Genomic DNA, 22,462 nt, shown 5'->3' with positions numbered 1-22,462 from the left:
AATTCTCAATGTGACACATAAATGATTAAGCATTGAAATATTTCTTGTCCTCTGGACTACTAATTATTGTTTTCAAATTTATTATATTGGATATCAAATATTTGAAATCACCCAGCAGATCAATTAGTTTGAGATACAAGGCTCAGTAAAGTTTATGTGGTGTTATATACACTTACATTTATTTATCAATTCATGTATTCATCTAATTATTTTCTCATCTATCTATTTATCTGTCTGAATGGCATACTGGGAAGTGTGAATGTTTAATCATCCAGATGACATTCCTTTGGCTTTAAAGGAAATCTCAGCAAGGATGGACTTTTACTTAAAGGAATCAAAAGAAAAATATGTTTCCATTTGTTTTTAAATCATTACATAAATCATTTGGAACATGAGATAACAAATCAAGTGAGAAATTACCTGAATCATGAGATTATGTACGCAATACTTTGCAAATCTTAAAGTGCTATATAAATGTTATACCTAGGTGGTGAAGGAGATAGAGTGCCGGATATGGAGTCAGGAAAACCTGAGTTCAAATGTGGCATCCCATACTTTTTATTTGTATGACTTTAGGCAAGTCACTTAACTTCAATATATCTCAGTTTCTTCATCTTTGAAATGGGAAAAAAGGTATAACATGGTTTACTGCATATGCCTATCATAGCTTATGTATTTAGTACAGTTCTAAACACTTCTTTGTGCAGTAAAGGTAAACTGGTTCACCCTTTAAGGACAGAGTTTTCAAATATGTGGAGGCAACTTACAGGAATGATTTGGCCACAAACACCGACAGGTTCATGTCTTGTATAAGAGAAAAACTTTCCATCTAAAACCAAAAAAACCAAAAAAACAAAAAAAAAACCAAGCAAAAAAAAAGAAAACAAAACATAGTGTATCAGACAAATATTGTTCTGAAATAGCCAGGAGAAACAAACAAGCCAATTATTTTCTATGTAGAAAAAGGGGATTTTATAATACTATATGGGATTTGATGTCACTTGAATCACGCACCCAAGTCCTGCCAGAACAACTACACAGGTGTTTGACAGGATCCAAAAAGTGGCGTAATCCAGTCTCTCAACCATTCTGAAATACATTTGCAAAGATCTCCAGAAAATGAATGGGAAAGTTATAGGGAATGGCATGTATGTAGAGGGGATGAGTATGCAGGGAGCATGATAAATGTAATTCTGGAGTTCAAGATTCCTAAAATATTTGTGCTAAACTCCCCTTGCTAGTGGTACAACCTCCACGAGTGGCCTGTTCTAAATGATTTAAATAATAAAAACTGAGGCCCACAAACATTCTCCCATCTTCTTTTTCTCTTCTTCGTCGGCTCCAAAGACATCTGGTTTAAATCTGAGTTTGACTTCATTCCACTTGCTTAATATTCAATTTTGTTCTTCTTGCTATTTTTTTTTTAAATTTCCTGTTTGTATTTCCCAAGAACCTAGCAGAATGATGATCGTATACATAATAGGTGCTTAACAAATATTTGCTGCATCTTAATACCTATTCATTTCAATCCATTTGTACATTTCATTCCTTCCCCCACTTTGTCAAAATAGAAACTAGATCCCCCAAATGAGCCCCATGTTTATATAGCACTATTTCTTTACTCTTCTGTCATTCCCATTCTGTGTTTCACTGCTATTGACCTGCCCAATCCCCATCTCATATCTGTGGTTCACCTTGACTGGGCTTCTTTATTAGTTTTTAGGTAGTTTCAGTGTTGCTAGGGTTATTTTAAATCCTTGGGGAAACTTAAAGATAATTTCCATTGAATCTTCAACTATCAGGCTCATTAAACTGGAAAGTGAAGTCAGTCCTGTATGCTGGAAGTAGAGCATGTCTTGAGGACAACTTTCCTCCATTTGCTCTTTAGAAGAAGATTTTAGATTAGCACTCAGCTGATCTCCCAACCTTTATGCTCAAACTCTGCCTCTCCTTCACTTTTCAACTAGTATTTCTGCTGGATTCTAGCCTACATCAATTCTGCTGACAATTCTTGTTTTCCAGATTTCTAACTATTTGTCATTTCATGATTTTTTTCCTGCATGGCCCATTAAAACAAATAAACAACAAACAAAAACAAACAAAAGATGCATTCTTTCACTTCTCCACAAACTGAGACTCAAGGCCTTGGATTAATTATTATCTTTCTCTGAGTTAACAACTTTCAGGGAGAGGTTAAATCAACAATACTAAGTAAGGCTACAGTTGTGTCCACGTGTTATTATCAGAGCAAGGAAAGAATGTCAGCTAACTACTTGATTACCTAACCGTAATGTATCATTACAGATTACAAACAAAAAAGGCCCCAAACCTTAGGCATAACATATCAGTTGTGAAAAGTCTAACCCATGCATGGGTGTATGTATGTATGTTAAATTTTACTCTTTTCATTAATTGTATTAATGTACTTACAATATCATTCATGCACTTGCAATATATTTCATATTTTATTTTATAATTATTTTATAATAACTTATAATTATTAATATATTCCTAAGCCTGCCAATGACATAATTCTGCTGACTTTTTCAAAAGCATTTAATAAATCTTAACAAATCCTAGCAGTTGAAATTGTCATTATTAATCAGCCAATCACTCCACAAATAGTTATTAAGTATCATTTTGTGCCAGGCATTGCGCTAGGAACTTAGAATATACATAACAAAGAACAAAATAATCCCTACTTGTGATGAGTTTACATTCTGGCAGGAGAAATAAGTACATATAAAAAGGTATGCAGTATAAATCTAATAAATAGGAAAGATGTATAATATAAAAATGTAATATCATATAGTGGTGTCATATGGAATAGTAAACATATACAAAATAGTTAAACACAAAGTAACTTAGAGGAGAGGGCTCAAGAAATTGAGGAGATCAAGAAAGGCTACATATAGAAGCTTGAACTGAATTTTTTTTTGTTATATGAGGCAATTGCCCAGAGTCATACAGCTAGTGAGTGTTGTGTCTGAGGATGGATTTGAACTCAGGTCCTCCTAACTCCAGGGCCTGTGCTCTATCCACGGCACCACCTAGCTGCCTCTTTGAACTGCATTTTAAAAGAAGAAAAGGATTCTGTGAGGCAGAGGTAGGAGGGAATGAATTACAGGAATAGGAGACAGCCATTACAGACATGGAGAGGGATATGGAGTGTCATGTGGGAGTAACAGAGAAGACCAATTTATTTACAATACATAATGTGGGAAGGGGATGTCCAATGCAATTGGAAAGATAGGTTGGGCCTAGGACTTTAAATGCCAAGTATCTTTATCAGAGACTGAAGTAAAGGAGGAGGGATTAGGAAAAAGGACAGAATGGGAGATTATGTCAAACATAATTCTAGCATTGTATTAATATACATATATATATATATATATATTTAAAGTGCTTCTCAAATTTACTTACCAATTGGGATTGTACGACCCTGAATCTTATCAGCCCAGCTTGCATAGTAGCGTAAAACATTCACAGAGGAACCTAAATCCATTGTGTAGGCAGTGGCAAAGATTTTTCCAGCATTCATTGATTCCATTGTCTGAAGGTTAAAAAAAAAACAATATATTTGTCTAGATTTTTTTTTAGGCAATTGGGGTTAAGTGACTTGCCCAGGGTCACACAGCTAGTAAGTGTCAAGAGTTTGGACTGAGGTCACATTTGAACTGAGGTCCTCCTGACTTCAGGGCCAGTGCTCTATCCACTGCGCCACCTAGCTGCTCCTAGATTTTTTTTTTTAAAGCATTACACTAATACTATTTTAGGCCACAATCTACAGTAATGAAGAGCGAGTACAGAGTAGCAGAGTGCTAGGCTTGGAGTCAAAAAGAACTGAGCTTAACTCTTTCCTCTAATGCCTACTAGCAGGGTGACCCTGATTATGTTTCTTAACCTCTATGTACCCGTGGCAATGCCCTAGGTCCTATCTCCAAAATAAGTTGCCTTCTGTAGGATAGTGGGAATTATTAGTTCAGGAGCTCTTCCCACTGAGGAAATCACATATCTTTGCAGTGATTACTCTAAGAAAACATATTTTTAGGGGCTTATCTCATGTCCTGAGAGATATAATACTACTCAAGTACTCATCAGATGATCTTTTAGTCTTCACAGATTGAAAGGAGAATACATAGAACAGAGCAGTAAATGGACAAAGTGGGGGTTGGGGTGGGACCACATTGTGGGGGCCCTGAATACCAGGCGAAGGATAACTGGTGAGTAATAGGAACTACTGAGAAATTTTAAACAGAAGAATGACATGACCAGGTCTCTCAATAAGATAGATTGGGTGTGTGTGTGTGTGTGTGTGTGTGTGTGCAAGCACACACGCATATTCTTTCCCCTACCCCACAACCCCTAGTAGATTGTAACCTCAATGAAGGAAGGGACAATGTCTTGATTACAATATTGTATCTCTTCCCCATCTAAGCACAGTGCTTTGAACATAATAGACACTTGATAATCAGGGAAAGGCTACTTTGCTTTCTGAAGATCTACAATTTTCAAAATTTTGGTGTCTTGACTATTTTATGTAAAATGCTGGGCACAGTTCTTTGTGACAACTCATTCAGGAAGTTGTTAATACTGATAATATTTACATAGTACTTAACATTTTACAAGCTACTTTCATATGGATTATTTCAATTGATCAAGTATCAGGCAGCTGGTGGTGAAGCAAATAGAGCTTTGGGTTTGAAACTGAGCAAACATGGGATCAGATCTGGCCTTAGACATTAATTATCTGGGCAAGTCACTTAACTTCTATCGGCCTCAGTTTCCTCAACTGTAAAATGGGAATAAGAATACCATCTACCTCACAGGTTTGTTTAAAAAAAAAGTACTTCTTACAGTACCTGGTACATAGTTGATGCTTTATAAATGCTTGTTCTCTTCCTTTCAGTCTTGTACATCATTTGATCCTGACAACACTGTTTGGTAGACAAGGGAGGTAGCATTTCTGATATTTATTGTTTTGGTAGACTAAGTCTCATTTTATTATTGTATTTGAAGGCAAGCTATATGGAAAACAGAATTACCTTATTCCTCTGCTTGGTCCTAGCTAAATTAGGAATAAATGGCAGAAGTTGCAATGAGACGATTTTAGACTTAATTGTAAGGAAAATTTTCCTTAGAAGATTAAAACTATCTAAGAATAGAATAGGCCACACTGGGAGTAAAGGTTGGAGGTCTTCAAGCAAAAGCTAGATGACATTTTTGGGTAAGGTGTAGAATAGCTGAACTAGATATTCTCTAGACCTCTTCCTATTCTGTGATTGTGTTTTATTGTCCTTTAAAGGTGCCATATAAACATTGAGTTATTATTAATACTGATACTACTACCTATAAAAGGACCTTTCAGTAAGATTTCCTTCAACACTTACAGGAGATAGGAGAAATACGTTCTCAAAACGCGTTCTTTAGAATCTAGAAAGGTTGTTTTTGTTTTTAGGACATGAAATCATCATTGCAAACAAAACCAGCTCAGAGTAAAGAGAACAATTGAGGTCTCTACCAATCCCTTCCTTCATCTGGCTCATACTTACTGCCAAGAGCTGACGATCCCTTTCCACTAAATCAGCCAGTTTGTTCAGGAGCCGTCCTCTCTCTGAAGCATCCATTGTCCGCCATGGGGACCCGAGCTGAAAAGCCTGCCTTGCTGCTTTCACTGCCTTGTTCACATCCTCCTGAAAAGTCAAAGTTTAGAAGAAGAATACTCAAGGCACTTCCCAATATAATTTGGCAATGGAACAACATATAGAAGTGGAATTCATACGATGGCTAAGTATCAAACAACCACTCTGAGGAGAGAGCATTAGAGGAAATTTCATAGAAAAAAAAGTGAACATTATGTCTATTTTCACTGATTTTCGTATTTTTGAGATGTTGATTTACATAATTTCAAATCATAGGATCATGGATTTTGAGCTGGAAAGGACCTTTTAACAATCCTGATCTCATGTGAAAAATTTGCCACTCTTCTAAAGTTGATATGCTGAAAATCCAGAATGACCTTAAAGATTATCCATCCCAACTCACCTACTGTACCAAGTAGGAATATGGAAGCCCTGAGAATTGATGCCAATTTCATACAGTGGGATATCTGGGGTTTGAATCCAAATCTTTTGATTCCAAATGCAGAGCTCATTTCATGACTATGTTCATCCCTTACTCAAAATCTGTTGCTCTTTTGATACATATATAATTTCATATTTAATAATTTAAAGGAAAAAATGTATTAGCACTGACTTTTTTTCCCCACAGAATTGCTTTTTATATAATATGGAGGGTTTTTTAGAATGCTGGGACATGGCATATTTTGCGCCCCACAAATTTTGGTATGTTGTCTCATTGTTATCATCATCTTTAAAGAAATTATTGAATGGTTTTATGATTTATTCTTTGACCCAATCATTCTTTAGGATTAGATTATTTATTTTCTAGTTATTTTTTAATCTAGTCTTCCAAGGTCCTTTACTGAATGAAATTTTTATTTCACTATAGTCTGAAAAGAGTCTATTTAATATTACTGCTTTCTGCATGTTTTGATGTTTTTATAAAATGGCAATGTACAACTAAGAAAAAGAGTCCTCTCTATTCTCAGTCAATTTTCTCAAGAAATCCATTATAGCTACCTTTTCTAATTCTATTCATCTCTTTACCTCATTATAATTTTTTAAAAATCACTTTATGGTTAGGTTTATCTAATTCTGAGAGAAGAAGTTGAGATCCTTCCACTAGCACAATTTTACTATTTCCTTTCCTAACTCATTTAGCTTTTCGTTTAGGAATTTATATTCAGTGCCATTTGGTGCATATATATATATATATATATATATATATATATATATATATATACACACACACACATATATACATATATACATACATATATACATATATACATATATATACATATATATACATATATACATATACATATATACATACATATATACATATATATACATATATACATATATATACATATATATACATATATATACATATATACATATATACATATATATACATATATACATATATATACATATATATACATATATACATATATATACATATATATATACATATATATATGTATATATATGTATATATATGTATATATATGTATGTATATATATATATATATATATATATATATATATATATATATATATATATATATATATTTAGTTTTGATGTTATTTCAATGCTACTTTTTAGTAAAATTTAGTTTCCCTGATCATCTGTTGAGGGCCAGCTCTAAGGAGTCCAGTCTGGGTTTAAGATCCAGGACAGAGTTTGACTCTTGCCCAAGCTTAACCCACAGGGCTCAATCATTTAGGAAGCAGGGCTCTCCAAATCTCCCCCTGCAAGGGAGGCTCCTGAGACATTCCTTCTCACTCTTTGAACCTTAGATTTACACATTCACTCCTCTATGCAGGTGGTGCCAAGGTTGCCTGGGAAAACCTTGCAAAATACAACCCAATCTAGGAAACCTGATAACGAGGAAATGTATGTTGTCACATCCTCAGCAGATGTTTTGGGGAGTATCTCACCGGGAGGACTCTTTGAAATTAGGCTAGATTTTCTCTATATATCCTGTACCCTCAGATGAATAAACTGAGTCAGTCTTTACTGCTCTGCCTGGCCCCCGTCTCACATTTATTTCCTGCCTTCCCGTTCGGTGCACTATCTGATTGCTGGCAACAATCATCTCTCTTAATTATGACTATTTTTGCTTTTGCTTTGAGATTATGGTTCCTACCTCCTACCTTTTTTACATCAGCTGACACATGGTAGATTCTCCTCTAGCCCCTTATTTTAAGACTGTGGGTGCCTTTCTGTTTTAAGTGTGTTTCTTGTAATCAATATATTTTTGGATTTTGGTTTCTAATCCATTCTGTTATCTACTTCTGTTTTATGTTGAGATCATCTCATTCACATTCACCATTATCGTTGCTAACTTTGTATTTCCTTCCAACCTATTTTCTCTTGTTTATCCGTCTCTCCCTCTCTCTGTCCTTCATTGAAAGTTTTTGTTTCTGACCACTGTCCCCTTTGATCTACCCTCCCTTTTATCACCTCCCCTTTTTTATTATCCTTTTACCTTCCTACTTCTCTTTGGATAAGATAAATTCTGTATTCAACTAAGTGTATATAAATGTTCTTCCCTCTTTAAAGCAATTCCAATGAGAGCGAAATTCAAGCATTACCCACCACCTCTCCATTTTTCTCCTCTAGCTCTTTCTTGAATTTCCCTTTTATGTGAGGTAATTTTCCTCAATGGTCCTCTCTCTTTCCCGTTCTCTCAGGGCATTCCTCTTTTTCACTTATCCCCCCCCTTTTTTTTTTGTTTGAGATCATCCAAACATAATCAACTCACAGCCATCAATAAAGTTTTGTACCTCTTTACTATCTAGCCAATTCTTTTTTTTTTTAGGGAGTTCTTTTCCTCAGAGAGGTTTTATATCTCTTTTACCATTTCGTCAATTCTGGTTTTTAAGCTGTTATTTTCTTCAGTACTTTTTATTCTACCTGTTAATTCTCTTTTATAATTTTCTTACATCATTCTCATTCCTCTTTCCAATTTTCCTCTACCAAACTTATTTAATTAAAAAAGTTGCTCTTTATTTCTTCCAAAAGTTCTTTTTGGGCTAGTTTCCAAAATATATTTTTCTTTGAAGCTATGCTTATACCTGTTTACACATTGTTGTCATCTTCTAAATTTGTATCTTTATCTTACCAGTCTTAACCATGGTAGCTTTTCATAGATCCTTTTTTTTTTTTTGCTTTGCTCATTTTTCTAGCCTATTTCTCGCCCCCCCTCCAGGCTATTTCTTGACTTTGAATTTTATGTTAAGATTGGGCTCCGCTCACTAGAGGGTGGGAAGGAGACTGTCCCAAACTTCAGAGGTTTTCTTCTATTTTCACAACTGGTACTAGGATTTTGTAAGTTTTTGTTGCTTCCAAGGAGCTGTGATCTTGGAGGAGGGGTCATTTTTCTTCTGTTCTGTGTGATGGTCCATATGCAGGAAGGGCCCCTATTTCCTCATAGCAGCAAACACTAGTACTTTTCTTTGTCCTGCAATTACAACCAGCAACTCGGTATGGATAGTAGAGTTAGTAAACAGTGCCTGATCCTGCTCCCAGTTCTAGAAAAGGGGTCCACTGTAATCTCTGATCAATTGTCCAATTCTGTTATTGTCTTTGGGCTGAGAAGTCCTGAAGCTGCTGCTATTGCTGTTGCAATAGCATCCTAGGTATACTACTCAGGGACATCTCTGACTTTTCCACTATGCCCCCACATCAGTGTTTAGAAATAATAATTTCTCCTCTGGACTGAAATGGCTACATCTGATAAGTTTGTAGCAGGTTCTCTGAAGGAGAGTTGAGTTAGTTTGAACCAGTAAAAATAAGGAAATAAACATTAAGCACCTACTATGTGCACGGCATTCTGTGAAGTACTTTACAAATATTATTTTATTCCATCCTTACTATAATGCTGGCAGAAAGTTCCCCAAGGAGAACATTTTAATAAGCAGACAGGCATGTCAAGATGTGCCCTACAAAAGAGCTGCCATCAGAGCAACTCTTATGCCATCCATTTGCTAGCATTTCTATCTTTATAAGTGGATTAAATTCTACTTCAAATTCAACATATATTAAGCACCTCCTAATTGTAAGGCACACAGGATACAAAGATTAAAAATAACAGGGTTCCTGTTCCCAAGGAATTTGCAGTAGTTTAATTGGAGGAGAGAGTGAATGGGGATATCAGATATACCAAAAATTACAAAATAAATAATAAATTATATTATCTACATATATGCATAGAGAACATATAATAGTATAGATATATCATATAATATTTTAGAGATTCAATAAAGGAAAATAAAAAAGTGATTATATGTATTTGGGGGGGGGCTAGGCAATGGGGTTAAATGACTTGCCCAAGGTCCCACAGCTAGTAAGTGTTAAGTGTCTGAGGCCGCATTTGAACTCAGCTCTTCCTGACTCCAGGGCTGGTGCTCTATCCACTGAGCCACTTAGCTGCCCCTGATGATATGTATTTTTATCAGAAGAGATCTTAGTAATAATTTTAAATGTCTTTGAAGGAGTATTTCCTCATATTTTATCCAATTACTGTACGTCTGAGTTTCTGTGGTGATATGAACATTTTTACAGCTGTTTGCTCTATATCTTAAATGATTTTTTTTTTTTGTGAGGCAGTCGGGATTAAGTGACTCGCCCAAAGTCACACAGCTAGTAAGTGTCAAGTGTCAGAGACCAGATTTGAACTCAGGTCCTCCTGCTTCTAAGGCTGGAGCTTTCTCCACTGTGCCACCTAGCTATCCCTCATCTTAAATGATTTTAAAAATCCCTTATTGTCTAACATCCTTGCCCAAGGACAGCTTGAGGCAGTTCTCTGAAGGACAGTCCCACGTTGCTACCTAGGAGGCCAGTGTCACTAGATTGCAGTCCATAGTAGAGTGTAAAGTGTTAGAAGACTGGAAGTCAGTTAGCAGGCTGGGATCAGGTTACGGAGGATTTTAAAAACCAAAGAGAGGATTTTCTATTTGTTCTTGGAGGAGATAGGGAGCCAATGGAGTTTATTCAGTGGGGAGGAGTTGGTGTAATAGACTGAAAAATGACTCCGCAACAAACAACAGATAGTTGGATCAGGGTGAAACGGTCAGATTTTAAGCACCAATGCCACATGACATTTATAGAGTGATTTTTAAAAAAAAAACTTTCCCTAGCTTTAAAATGGAGAGACACATACAATATAGAGGTTAAGGGACTTACACTAACTCAGAGGCGGGGAACCTGAGGCCTTGGAGCCATACGTGGCCTTCCACGTGTGCAGCCTTTTGACTGAGTCCAAGTTTTACATAACAAATCCTTTTATTAAGGGGATTTTCTCTGTGAAGTTTGGATTCAGTCAAAGGGCTGCACTTGAGGACCTAGAGGACCACATGTGGCCTTGAGGCCACAGATTCCCCATCCCTGCCCTAACTAATTTCAGTCTAGTTTCCTTTCTACATCACCACAGTAGTTTGCTTCTTATTAATCTTGATTTGTAATATTTTCTTAAATCAGCCATATTGCATGTTGTTTTCAGTGTTATTTTTGTTTCCATTTAGAATGGAGAGATAAGGCATTGGGGAAGCTACAAAAATGCCAACATTGAAGAGACAGATAAATGTCAAGCCACTACTATATCATTAAAAATGAATTCTCATTAAATTGAATTAAGTATTTATAAAAAGTAGGTTATGGAGCGACATTTACTCACTTCTTTTATACCTGATACCGGCATTTTTTTTAAATGAGAATTCATTTTAAATCTTGGTGATTATGTGTTAAGTTAAGTGGAATCATACGGTGTTATTATAAGCTGCCTTCAGAATCAGTCAATATAACATGAAGGAAGCACTGAACTGAAAAGATGAAGTTTCCACCCACATCTGGGTTCATGCTTTATAATTTCTGTTTGGTCCTCTCCACCTTCCCCCCAGCTATTTTAGAAACAAAATAAAACAAAATTTGAGAGGCAAGTATATAGGCTTTTGTGAACTCTTGTGTGCAAGTTCACTTTTAGAAGCTGAAATCAATTATAAGCATACTAATGACAGAAAGTAACCCGGACTTCTAGTCTCTGTGGCAAATTCAGTGGTGGTGGTGATAGTAGTGAAGGAGCTCACCAGGAGTTTGGGAAGGCCTCAGAGTCCCACCTTACCCTGCATGCAAGCATAGCACTGCTGACTCAGGAACTCTCTCATGAAAAGCAACTTGGTAGCACACTGGATAAAGCATGGGACTTAAGAGTCACTTAGACCTGAGGACAAATTTTACCCAAGTCACTCAACTCCCTGTGTGACCCTGGGCAAGTCTCTTAACCTTTGCATGCTTTAGTTTCCTCATCTGTAAAATAATAATAATAATAATAATAATAATAATAATAATAATAATAATAATAATACGGTCTATCTCCCAGGGTTGTTCTGAGGATAAAATGAGGTAATACTTGTAAAGTGTTGTGCAAACCTAGTAAAAATGCTACTTGTTTTGTGGTTGTTACTGTTATTTTTATTATTATTCCTCATTATTATCAGTCCTCAGACCTGGCCCTGGTTCAAACCAACTCCAGTTTGGTGTAATCATGCCAAAATAAAAGAATCTTCTATCCCTTTGAGAGTCCAGCTCATACCTTATGCCATTTGCCATGACCCCTGAGGCCTCTATGCCAGGGGTAAGGAATGTATGGCCTTGAGGTCACATATGGCCCTCTAGGTCCTCAAGTATGGCCCTCAAAGTTTGGATTCAGTCAAAGGGCCCCATTGAAGGAAGAAGGGCAACTATAAAATCAAATTACATGATAAAGGGCCAGAGGAGCATTGAGAAGGATGGGAATGGGCCTAGGCTTTCTGTGGGAATAAAACACCCAACATTCCCTCTTACATAATAATCATGAGTCACAGGAATTTGTAGAGCAGTCTGTAACATGTTCAAGCCTATGCTTTAGCAAGATGTCTTGGCATCCAAAGATTTATGTTTTTTTAAAAATCAAATTTGATAGCATGGTATGGCAGAAAGAACACCAGACGAAAGTTAGAAAAAATGAGCTCTGTTCTATCTCTGTTACTGACCAGCAGCCAGACCTCGGGACACCGAGCCTTGCTTTTCTTATCTGTAGTATGAGATAACGGGAACTGCAAAATCTCTAAGTTCCTTTGCAGTTCTACAATTATATATGTTTCTTAAATTATTTTTTAAAAGACAAAAAAAAATCTTTTAGTGGGATATAAAAAAGTATAAAAATTTCTACTCATCTATTTAAAAAGCCATTTTAAAAATCAGGTCAGTTGATTATTTTATTTCAATAATGGATAAAATACATGTATACATGTATTTATGTAGATATATATATATGTATATATGTACATATATGTAAGCATAAACATATATAAATGAATACCATTGATCTAAAGCCATGAATCAAGCCTCTCTATACTTGGATAAATTCTGTCTGCCAACTTACAGCTGCACTAATATATTTTCTAAAGAACTAGTCACTACATCCTTAATCATACAAGGCCAGAGCTAGAAAGGCCCTTAAATATTTCTATTTATTCTAAGCCCCTTGTTTTACATATGAGTATACTTAGCCCCTGAGAAATGAAGTGACTTTCCTAGAGCATTAAGTCATAGAAATGAAAGCCTTTTGACTCCAAATTTAGTACTCTTTCCATTATATTATGTAACCTCCAAGAGTAAAGATAAATTTTACTTTGGGGAGTAGCACCTAACATTTAAAATCTTCTTATGCTTTATTTATTTTCATCGTGACTGATAATCCATTAAAAAATTAAGGCAGAGAAAAAGTGTGAGATACTGCTAGAAATAATCATTTAAAACAAAGTATCATCAACAAATACTTATTGAGAAATTATCTTGGGGCAGCTAGGTGGTGCGGTGAGTAGAGGACTGCCCTGGAGTCAGGAGGGCCTGAGTTCAAATCCAGACTCAGACCAAACACTTGACGCTTACTAGCTGTGTGACCCTGAGCAAGTCGCTTAACCCCAATTGCCTAAAAAAATAAAATAAAAGAGAAATTATCTATAAGGAACAGGCTAGAATATTTATAGATACCTTCTGACTTTCCTCTAGGAGGTATCAGTGATGTAGGGAAATGGACCTGGAGTATGAATACTTGCATTTTAAGCCAAACACTGGTACATACTACTTGTGTGCCCATGGGCAAAGTCATTCATTATGGGCCTCAGTTTTTTCATCTGTAAAACCAAGGGTTTTGGAACCTTAATCTCAACCTAAGACATTTACTTATTTTTTTTTTAATGAAATGACTTGAATATACAGTGGTTTGTAAACTTGTACTAAAGAGAGAAAGCAAACTTTCCTAATAACTCTCATGTGAGAAAACTTACCTTATCTCCTTCTTCCACATCACAAATTTTTTCTTCAGTAGCAGGGTTAATGACTGGGAATTTCTTGCCACTCACTGAAGCATGCCATTCATTGTTTATGAATATCTATTGGAAAATGCAAAATGAAATCAAGGTTATATACTTAGTGCATTAGCTTTGGAAAGTTTCCCATAGTGATTAAGCGTGTAACACTCAAAACGTCTTATTCACGTCTCAATGGTATCACTTTCCTATCCTTCTAACTCAAAGATGCTACAATTCTACAATTCTCACTTCCCCCTTTACTTTGGGCGCATAAAAATGCTAACCAGAGTGTATTCTTTGAAAATGTCATTAAGGAATGTAAGCAAGCCTTACAATAGTGAAAATGAAGTTCCTAAAAATAATGACTTCACTCAGTTCTCACAAATTGTTGCAATAGTAGGTTTTAGAAGACTAGGGTCAAGTGGATAATCGCATATTCTTTCATCTATCAAACTGGATTTGAGACTATATACCAAGGCATCTCAGTGACACCAGCAACTTTCCAATGGCTGATCAAGTAAGTTGTTGGAGACACGAAGTACCTGGAAATGTAGATGTGCCTTGGTAGAAATCTTTGATTTCTACCACTGACGGAACAGGAGGATAGACTGATTAAAGTGTTGCATCATTTGGAGCTGTCAAGAAACCAGGGCCAGCTATCCTATCCTCACCAGTGTAGAGGACCACAGGTGAGTAGGACTCTGACCCTGATGGCTGTACAAGCCCTCTCAGGTGAGGAGCTTGCTCCTTGGCCTGGATTGGTTCCCCACTCCCCAGAAAGAAGGGTGGCTAGGCAAGCTCAACCACAAACAATGTGGCTAGCTCAAGCACAGCTAGCTCTGGCACAAACATGTCTCAAGTATTGCTAGCTTATGTATCAAGTGTTGGGACATTCCCGGAACAAGAAGTACGTGGTGTTTTCACGGGAACAGCACGGGAGAAGGACACAGCCAGGATAATGTTGCAAAGACACGTGCTTGTTAATATTTTGGTTGGTATTCACACGAGAAAAATTCTCGGTGTTGCCTATTGGTAAAGATATGTAAACTTTGTCACTGTGTCCGCTGGTACATTGGGGTATGTTCCCATGAGTCAAAGATATAAAACTGCCTGCTGTGCTCTAATAAAGTGGACTCCGTTTTCCATCACGCTTGGAGTCCCGTCTCTTTCGTATTTGCCTCGCAGACTTTGCTGCTAGTCAGCGGAGCTGCTCCGACTCACGAGTCACAACCAGTATTCTGTCTCTTGTCTATCACCTCCCCAGTCTGCCCTCCCTTCTGACAATCCCTCCATTCCCTTTACTTAATCTCCTCCCCTCCTACTTCCCTGTCAGGTAATAGAGATTTCTGCTTTCAACTGACTGTACACATTATTCCCTCTTTGAACCAATACTGATGAGAGTAAGGCTCAAGTGATGCCCATCACCCACCCCCCTATCTTTCTGTCCACTGTAATAGGTCTTTCCTACCCCTTCATGTGAAATAATTTACCCCATTCTACCTCTCCCTTCCTTCTGCACCCAGTGTACTACTCTCTCATCCCTTAGTTATTTTTTATATCATTCCTTCCAATTCACTTTATACCAATACCTTCTGTCTGTGTATGTTCCTTCTAGAATTACAAGGGCAACTAGGTGGCGCAGTAGATAGAGCGCCAGCCCTAGATTCAGGAGGACCTGAGTTTAAATCCGACCTGGGCGAGTCACTTAACCCCATTGTGTAGCCAAAAAACAGAAAAAGGAAAAAAAAAGAATTACAAGTATTATCTTCTCAAGTAGGGATACAAACAGTTCAGCTCCATTGAATCCCTCGTGTTTTCTTTTCCCTTTTTACCATCTCTTCGGTCTTGATATTGGAGATCAGATATTTGGTTCAATTCTGGTCTTCTCCTTATGAAAGCTTGAAATCCTTCCATTTCATTGAATGACCATTTTTTTCCTTTCCTTTAAATTTGAGTTCTGTTTCCAGGGTGGAAGAGGCACTGTTTCAGGCTTCTTGTGCCAGGGACTGCCGGCCCCAGCTGTTTACCTGGTGTTGCACCAATGTTACCCTGAGGCCCATGAGGGACCCTCATGTCTGATGCGTGCTGAGGGGATGTGGTGGTGGGGTGGCTGGTGTTGCTAGACCCATAGGGGTCTGCCAGCTTGCCTAGTGCTGAACGAAGGTCCTAGTGCTGGTGTCTGGCATGTGCTGAGGCTGATGGGGTGTTTCTGCATTTCCCTGGGGATACCCTGAAGCACATGGAAGTCTTGCCTGTTTGCCCACAGTGTTGGTGTCTACTTCTTTGTCCAGGTCTATGCTGAAGTACATGGTGGTTCTCAGAGCTGGAGTCAGCCCATTCCCCTGGCTATGCTAAGGAATGTGGGGAGTCCTGGTGTTGACATTTGCTGGCTTCACCACACTGGTGCTCAGGATGTCCCACTGGATTGTTGAGGTGGGGCTTGCTGCTGGCTTATTGGGATGCTTAGCTTTCCTGTTGATTTTCCAAGTTTTTTGGGCTCAAAGACTGTTTTACTCCATCTTTTTGGTGGTTCTGCTGCTCCAGGATTTCTTTTGCGGGTCATTTTATGGTTCTTTGCAACTTTTCTTTTTCTTTTTTGGCCAGGCAGCGGGGTTAAGTGACTTGCCCAGGGTCACACAGCTAGTAAGCTTTGTGTCTAAGGCCAGATTTGAACTCAGCTCCTCCTGAATTCAGGGCCGGTGGTCTATCCACTGTGCCACCTAGCTGCCCCTATTTTTTGGTTCTTTGGAGGCAAACATAGGAGAGCAAGGAGATTTGCTGCTTACTCCACCATCTTGCCTCCCAGAAGTCTTAATCTATGATTTTAATGGAGTAGGGGTCCGTTTCCCTGGTTGTGTCCTGATGGAGGTGTTCCTGTATCAGTCTGTCACGTTATCTATATGTTATCTATTCACTTGTTTTTTTTGTTGTTGTTTTTTTTATTTCTGTTTTGTACATTTCCCATGACTGTTTTGAAATCCATGGCCTCTCTCCCCTGATGTTGTGTGTGTTTTTTGCCTTGGGCTCCGCATCTGCAGTTTGGTTCCCTTGCTTTTCTTTTATAGTCTGCTCTAGAGAAGATATTTCTGGGCCACATGGAAGCCATACTGGTGTAAATTTTGTACCAGAAACCTCTTCTCTATGTAGACTTAAAGGTGGGGAAATGGACTCTGATAGAAGGAAGCCTTCCATCTCTTAGTCTTTTTCTGGTGCTATAGGACACAATGCCAATGTTCAAAAGAGACAGCATCAGGTTGACTAATTTGGAACCTATATATATATCAGTAAAATCTATTTCAGGGGAAGGCAGGCAGTCTTACAGGTTTTCTCAGTCAGCTGTTAAAGGCACTGAGGCTTTGCATTCACTGTACCAAGAAGGGAACATTAAGTTTGAGTGGACTTTCAGATTAGATTGTTTAGGCTAATACATAGCTAGGGTGGAGACTTAAGCACCTTTATCAGAGCATGAACTTTCCCTTGCTAAGTGTTATAAAGGAAAAAAAAACCTAACAAAAAGCTAAGAACATTATGTTTATATAATGTTTTACTGCTTATGAAAGCCTTTTCATGCACACTGCCTTACTTGATTCTCAGGATAATCCCATGAAGTTATGGGAATATTATAACCCCCTTTTTACAGCTAAAAAAACCTGAGGCTCTTAGCGTTTGCATAGTAGCACATGACCCAGTAACAGGACCCTGGAGGTCTTCTACAAATGTAAAAACTGAGGCCAAGAAAGAGTAAATAACTTGCCCAAGTTCACACAGCTATAAAGGGGTACTGTCAGGTTTCCAAGCAAATAATTTGACTCTAAATCTGGATGTCTTTAAAGTATAGCAGCCTGCCTCTGGGACCCAAACTCGGAACAGTTGATTGTAACAGTAATGCTCTTTCTGCTAACGCCTAGAGGCAGGACCAGGTGTATAGGCTGGAGAGGCGAGCAGTCAGATAAGAGCAATGCCCGGAAAACATTCTAGACACAGAGTCAGGAAGGGCCAACTTGGATCCCAATATCTACCATTTTTAGCCATGCAGTGGAAGCAATTCTCTTACCCTCTATGAGCCTCAGTTTCCTTATTTGTAAAATAGTCTATTATAATAATACCTACAGTACCTATCATGAAAAATTGTTATGGGGATCAAAAAGAGATGGTAATGTGGTTTACAAACCAGATAAATTTCTATAACTGCCCACTGTTATGGGGAAGAAGAGAAACTTTTAATATACTTTTTATAAATTCACCTGCTGTTTTTTTTTAATTACAGCAAATCTCACTTTCAATTGAATGAGGCTATTTATTTTATGTTCAGTTTGGTTGCATTTATTATGGGTGTGAAAAATGAGACTCAGACCTTCCCCCTCCCCTCTTCTTCAAAGTTCAGTTTCTTCTTCAGAAGGACATTACTGCTAATGAGATTGCATGGAATCTCCTTATCCTAGTCAAACTCCAACCCAGGCTGGAATTGATTTAATCAATGGTATGGAAGCTCCTTTGTGTTCTGCTCAGGCTTCAGTGGAGACAGTCTTCCCAGATAGCCTAAGGCTGGGAGTGATCTGGTATGGTTGGTGGGTGGTCTGATAGAAGAAGTATTATCTAAGTAATGGAACTGAAAAAAAAAACAGGGTGACTCTCTCAGGAGTTAGTTGGGAGGTGGAATCAGCTAGCAGCAGCTTTATACTGGTAAGATCTAAACCAAGCTGCCAAAAGATAGCAAGAGAACTGTCTCGCACCTCTCCCCCCTCAATCTATCTGACACCAGGGCAAGTGTGTTTAAAACTGCCAAAATAAGGGTTATTCTCTTTTAAGACACTTTCATCAGGCCTTTTATAACATAGCCTTAAATGCAATAGCTTTGAGATTTCAGAAATTTGTTTAAAATATGTATTAACATTATAAAATCTGCTTGTGAATGGATGAGAGAAATAACAGCTCTCTTGTAAATTATTGTGTTAATGCCCTCCAGAGGGGTGAAGAGAAGTAGGACAAAAAGGAGGGTGAGTGTGAATTTTAATTTGGAAAATGGTATTAGGCAGTCAAGCTTTGTAATCTGTTAAGGAGGTTTAAAACAGCGAGAACGAGGAACATGAAGCCACTGCCTGTCTAACAATAATGGTATGTGAAATCAATAGGCAAAGTTAGAGATGGTTAGGAGAAATTATGTCCACCCACCTTTTAGATAAATCTGTAGGAAGGCCTTATTAAAATCTAACACTACATAAATATTGGCTATGGTTAAGATATTGCTTATTGTAATTTGCAATTACTATATAAAATCACCCTGAGCAAACTAAAATTCAGAGGGGTTAAATGTCTCACCTAAAGTTTTATAGTTTGTCAGAAAAGCCTGAATCAGAGGCTTAGTATAGTGGAAAGCATATTTTGAGTCAAAGTACATTGTCAAAGTATAGAGGTTCATATCTTGCTTCTGTCACTTTTTGTCTGAGTAATCTTAGATAAATCTCTTACCCATCTCTAAGGACTCTTTTCTTCACTTCTAAAATGAAGGGATTGGATCAGATAACTTCTAAAATTCCTTCCAGCTTTAAAACACACACATACATGCATATATACATATATGTATATATGCATGTGTATATATGTATACATGTATATGTATATATGTACATGTATGTGTGTGTATATATATATATATATACATATATTCAGATGACCTATGATATTAGGACTATTCATTTTGCCACTATCATTCATTACCTCTCTTGGAGGGCAAGTCTACAACAAAAAATTCAAAGAAGGAAACAACAATGACACTCAGGGAAAACAGAATGGAAAAAAGGGAGAAAACAAGGAATACAAAATGAGAAAGAAAAAAAACAATCACTAAAGATAAAAGAATGAAAACAAGGCAGAGGAAAAAGTGAACAGCAAAAATTAAGGGAACAAAAACACTTTCATTTCTGTTTTGTAAGATAGTCAAATCTGAGGAACAGATTTCAAGAATGAGCTTTTGGAAAAACTAAGTATTAACATTGGAAATCCTTTATGTTTTCTTTTTTCTTTTCTTTCTTTTCTTTTTTTTAAACTCAGCAGGAAAAAGGAGAGGTAAAAAAAAAAGAAAAATAAATTCTCTTTGGGAGCCACATCTACCCATCCTATGCCTTATAAAACAATAACAACAACAAAAATTAACAAAACACTTGGTAAATATATCCCAAATGCTTTAAAGTCTTAATTTTTTCCTAAGTTTTATTCTGTGGAATTTATAGGGCATTTAGTATGTTTTCATTGGGCAAGCCATCTTTCTTTCTTTCCTTCCTTCCTTTATTTTTCTTTCTTTCCCTTCCCCTCTGTCCACATAAGGTAGCACACCATTACCTGGAAGACTTTTGACTGAGTCCAAGTTTTACAAGCTATTTGTTCTGTAAAGTTTGGATTCAGTCAAAGGGCCGAACTTGAGGACCTAGAGGATCAAAGGTGGCCTTGAGGCCACAGGTTCTGCACTCCTGCAATTCTCCAAGCCTGCAAAGTCTCATTTGCCAGTTTCTCTGTTATTAAAAACAGTATGTTCACAAGGCAAAATGAGCATCTTTTATAAATATAATGAACATTCTCATCTTCGACTTTCCAGTTCAGCTAAAGTAAAAATTTTAAATTATATAACAAACTACCACAAGTTTAGAAAGTTGAGGTGGGAAGTTAAAAAAAATATTTCTCCATAGGTCCTGAAATTTGATTTGCAAGCTTTTACATAATTTTACATAATGGAATAAGCATACATCACAGTTAAGAGAATAAAGCTGGAGCCGTATCTTATTTTCACTTTAGCAACAATTTCCTAAGAAGAAATAATGGAGGCTTGCTTTGGCACTATGTTACTCATGATGTTGTCTATTTAGCTATTGGCCGTCTGTTGTAATACCAATAAGTTTGTCTAGTGAGATAAACAAATGTGCTCATAATGCACATGGCTTTATGCTGGGTTTCCTCCAGCTTTTCCCCCTCAAATTTGCTCACTGAAATAGTTATCCTTAAATATTCCCTGCTTTCCTACATCCTTACACACAAGCTAACAGCAGTTAACTATGCCCTTTAAATGACTTGCATGAGCTTCTATAAGAAGGCTTACTAACAGAACAGTTTGAGCATCAGAATCCAAGCAAAGTCATGTTAGGTTATTTCCCCCTTTTAATATATTGTATTTAGTAAGATTCTTTACCCAAATCCCCATTATGCATAGATCCTATTTATTTATATAAGATACTTTAAATAAGACTACTTTAACCTTCCCACTAATAAATAAGTTTATTTTTTTTTCCACTTCCCTAAGGTAACAGACATGCAGTTTGAATCTACTAACCTTAGTATATTGAATTTTCAAGTTGGTGAGAGGGGCAGGTACATTCATCTCTGCTGGATTCGCCGAGGTTTGTTTCTTACACGATATTTCTGGGCTGGTCCTAGAGACACAGGGTAAGTTAAGAAGCTGACAGGCTCTGCAATTTTGTCCTGACTGAACCCTTGGTTTTATTTGGTCCTTTTCCTCTGAACTGACCGAGGATCATTTGCATACTGGAATGTGATTGGATGAACCAAAGCAGAGTCAAAAGAAAATGACACTAATTCTTTTACAACACATAGATAAGAAGGCCTTGACTTTAAATTTATATCCTTAAGAAACCATTTTACCAAACCTATAGCAGGTCTGTGAAACAGTTGATGATTTGTAGAAAATTCGCAATTTTGCAAAATTGAAACCTGTGACAAAAATAAGCAGCTGCTTTGACTGCTGAGGCTATCATTCTCCCTCTCCTTCCTCTTCCCTTTTCTTTTTATGCTACTGTGGAACACATTTCTCTGACATGTCAGCAAATAGGAACAAGGCAGAAATCTTTGCCTGCTCTCATTTCCAGAAGACAGGATAGGGAACACATCTGTGGCTTTTTTTTTCCAATTAAAAGATCGCTTAATAGTGTGCTATTAATGTTATCTTATCTGAATCTCATACTAGCTCTGAGGTATATGCTACTGCTATCACTAGTTTTAAGATGAGGAAATTGAGGCTTGGAGATTTGTCCAGCGTCATAGATTCAAGCAACATTCAAACCCAGGGCTTCCTGATTGCTAGTGCAGCAATCTGTCCATTATGGGGCACTCGTTGCCTCTGCTCAGCTAGTTCTTTTACTTGAGGTTCAGAAATAGGTCAGCTTATCACTCTTTACTACTTAGTCATCATGGCTAAGCATTTTTGAGAAGCAAATTTGCTTTGACTTTGAATGACAGTAGTGTAAAGTTTAAACTTTGATAGCTCAAATTACACTAAGACTTTTGGGATACCGCACATATGGCCATAGCCAGTGGAAGGGTGCAGGTCTTGAAATCAGGAAGGGTAGGTTTGAATCCTGCCATTTATTAACATTATTAACATTAACAACTGTTGGACAGTTCACTTTTCCTTGCCTGTTTTCTTAGCTGGAATAGTTTCCTTCATCTGGAATATATGTATGGTAATGCTT

The 22,462-nt window shown here is 37.2% G+C and overlaps 1 protein-coding gene across 1 annotated transcript in view; it reads right to left on the bottom strand.

Annotated features, from left to right (window-relative positions):
- The window catches only part of LOC144454056 (aldehyde dehydrogenase 1A1-like), a 44,113-nt gene extending 22,641 nt beyond the window's left edge, over nucleotides 1–21,472 (bottom strand). The window contains exons 1-5 of the mRNA XM_021009573.2: nucleotides 21,307–21,472; nucleotides 13,962–14,066; nucleotides 5,553–5,693; nucleotides 3,424–3,553; nucleotides 768–829 (exon numbers count right to left, since the gene is read on the bottom strand). Of these exons, the coding sequence (XP_020865232.1) occupies nucleotides 768–829; nucleotides 3,424–3,553; nucleotides 5,553–5,693; nucleotides 13,962–14,066; nucleotides 21,307–21,354 (486 nt within the window). The 5' untranslated portion in view covers nucleotides 21,355–21,472. The remainder of the gene's footprint in view (nucleotides 1–767; nucleotides 830–3,423; nucleotides 3,554–5,552; nucleotides 5,694–13,961; nucleotides 14,067–21,306) is intronic.
- Nucleotides 21,473–22,462: the final 990 nt, after the last annotated feature.

The sequence above is a fragment of the Phascolarctos cinereus genome, unplaced genomic scaffold (assembly GCF_003287225.1).
Source record: "Phascolarctos cinereus isolate Bilbo 61053 unplaced genomic scaffold, phaCin_HiC Scaffold_4;HRSCAF=312, whole genome shotgun sequence".
Taxonomy (NCBI): Eukaryota; Metazoa; Chordata; class Mammalia; order Diprotodontia; family Phascolarctidae; genus Phascolarctos; species Phascolarctos cinereus.
The sequence above is the reverse complement of the archived record's forward strand: the minus strand, read 5'-3'. Positions and strand labels throughout refer to the sequence as shown.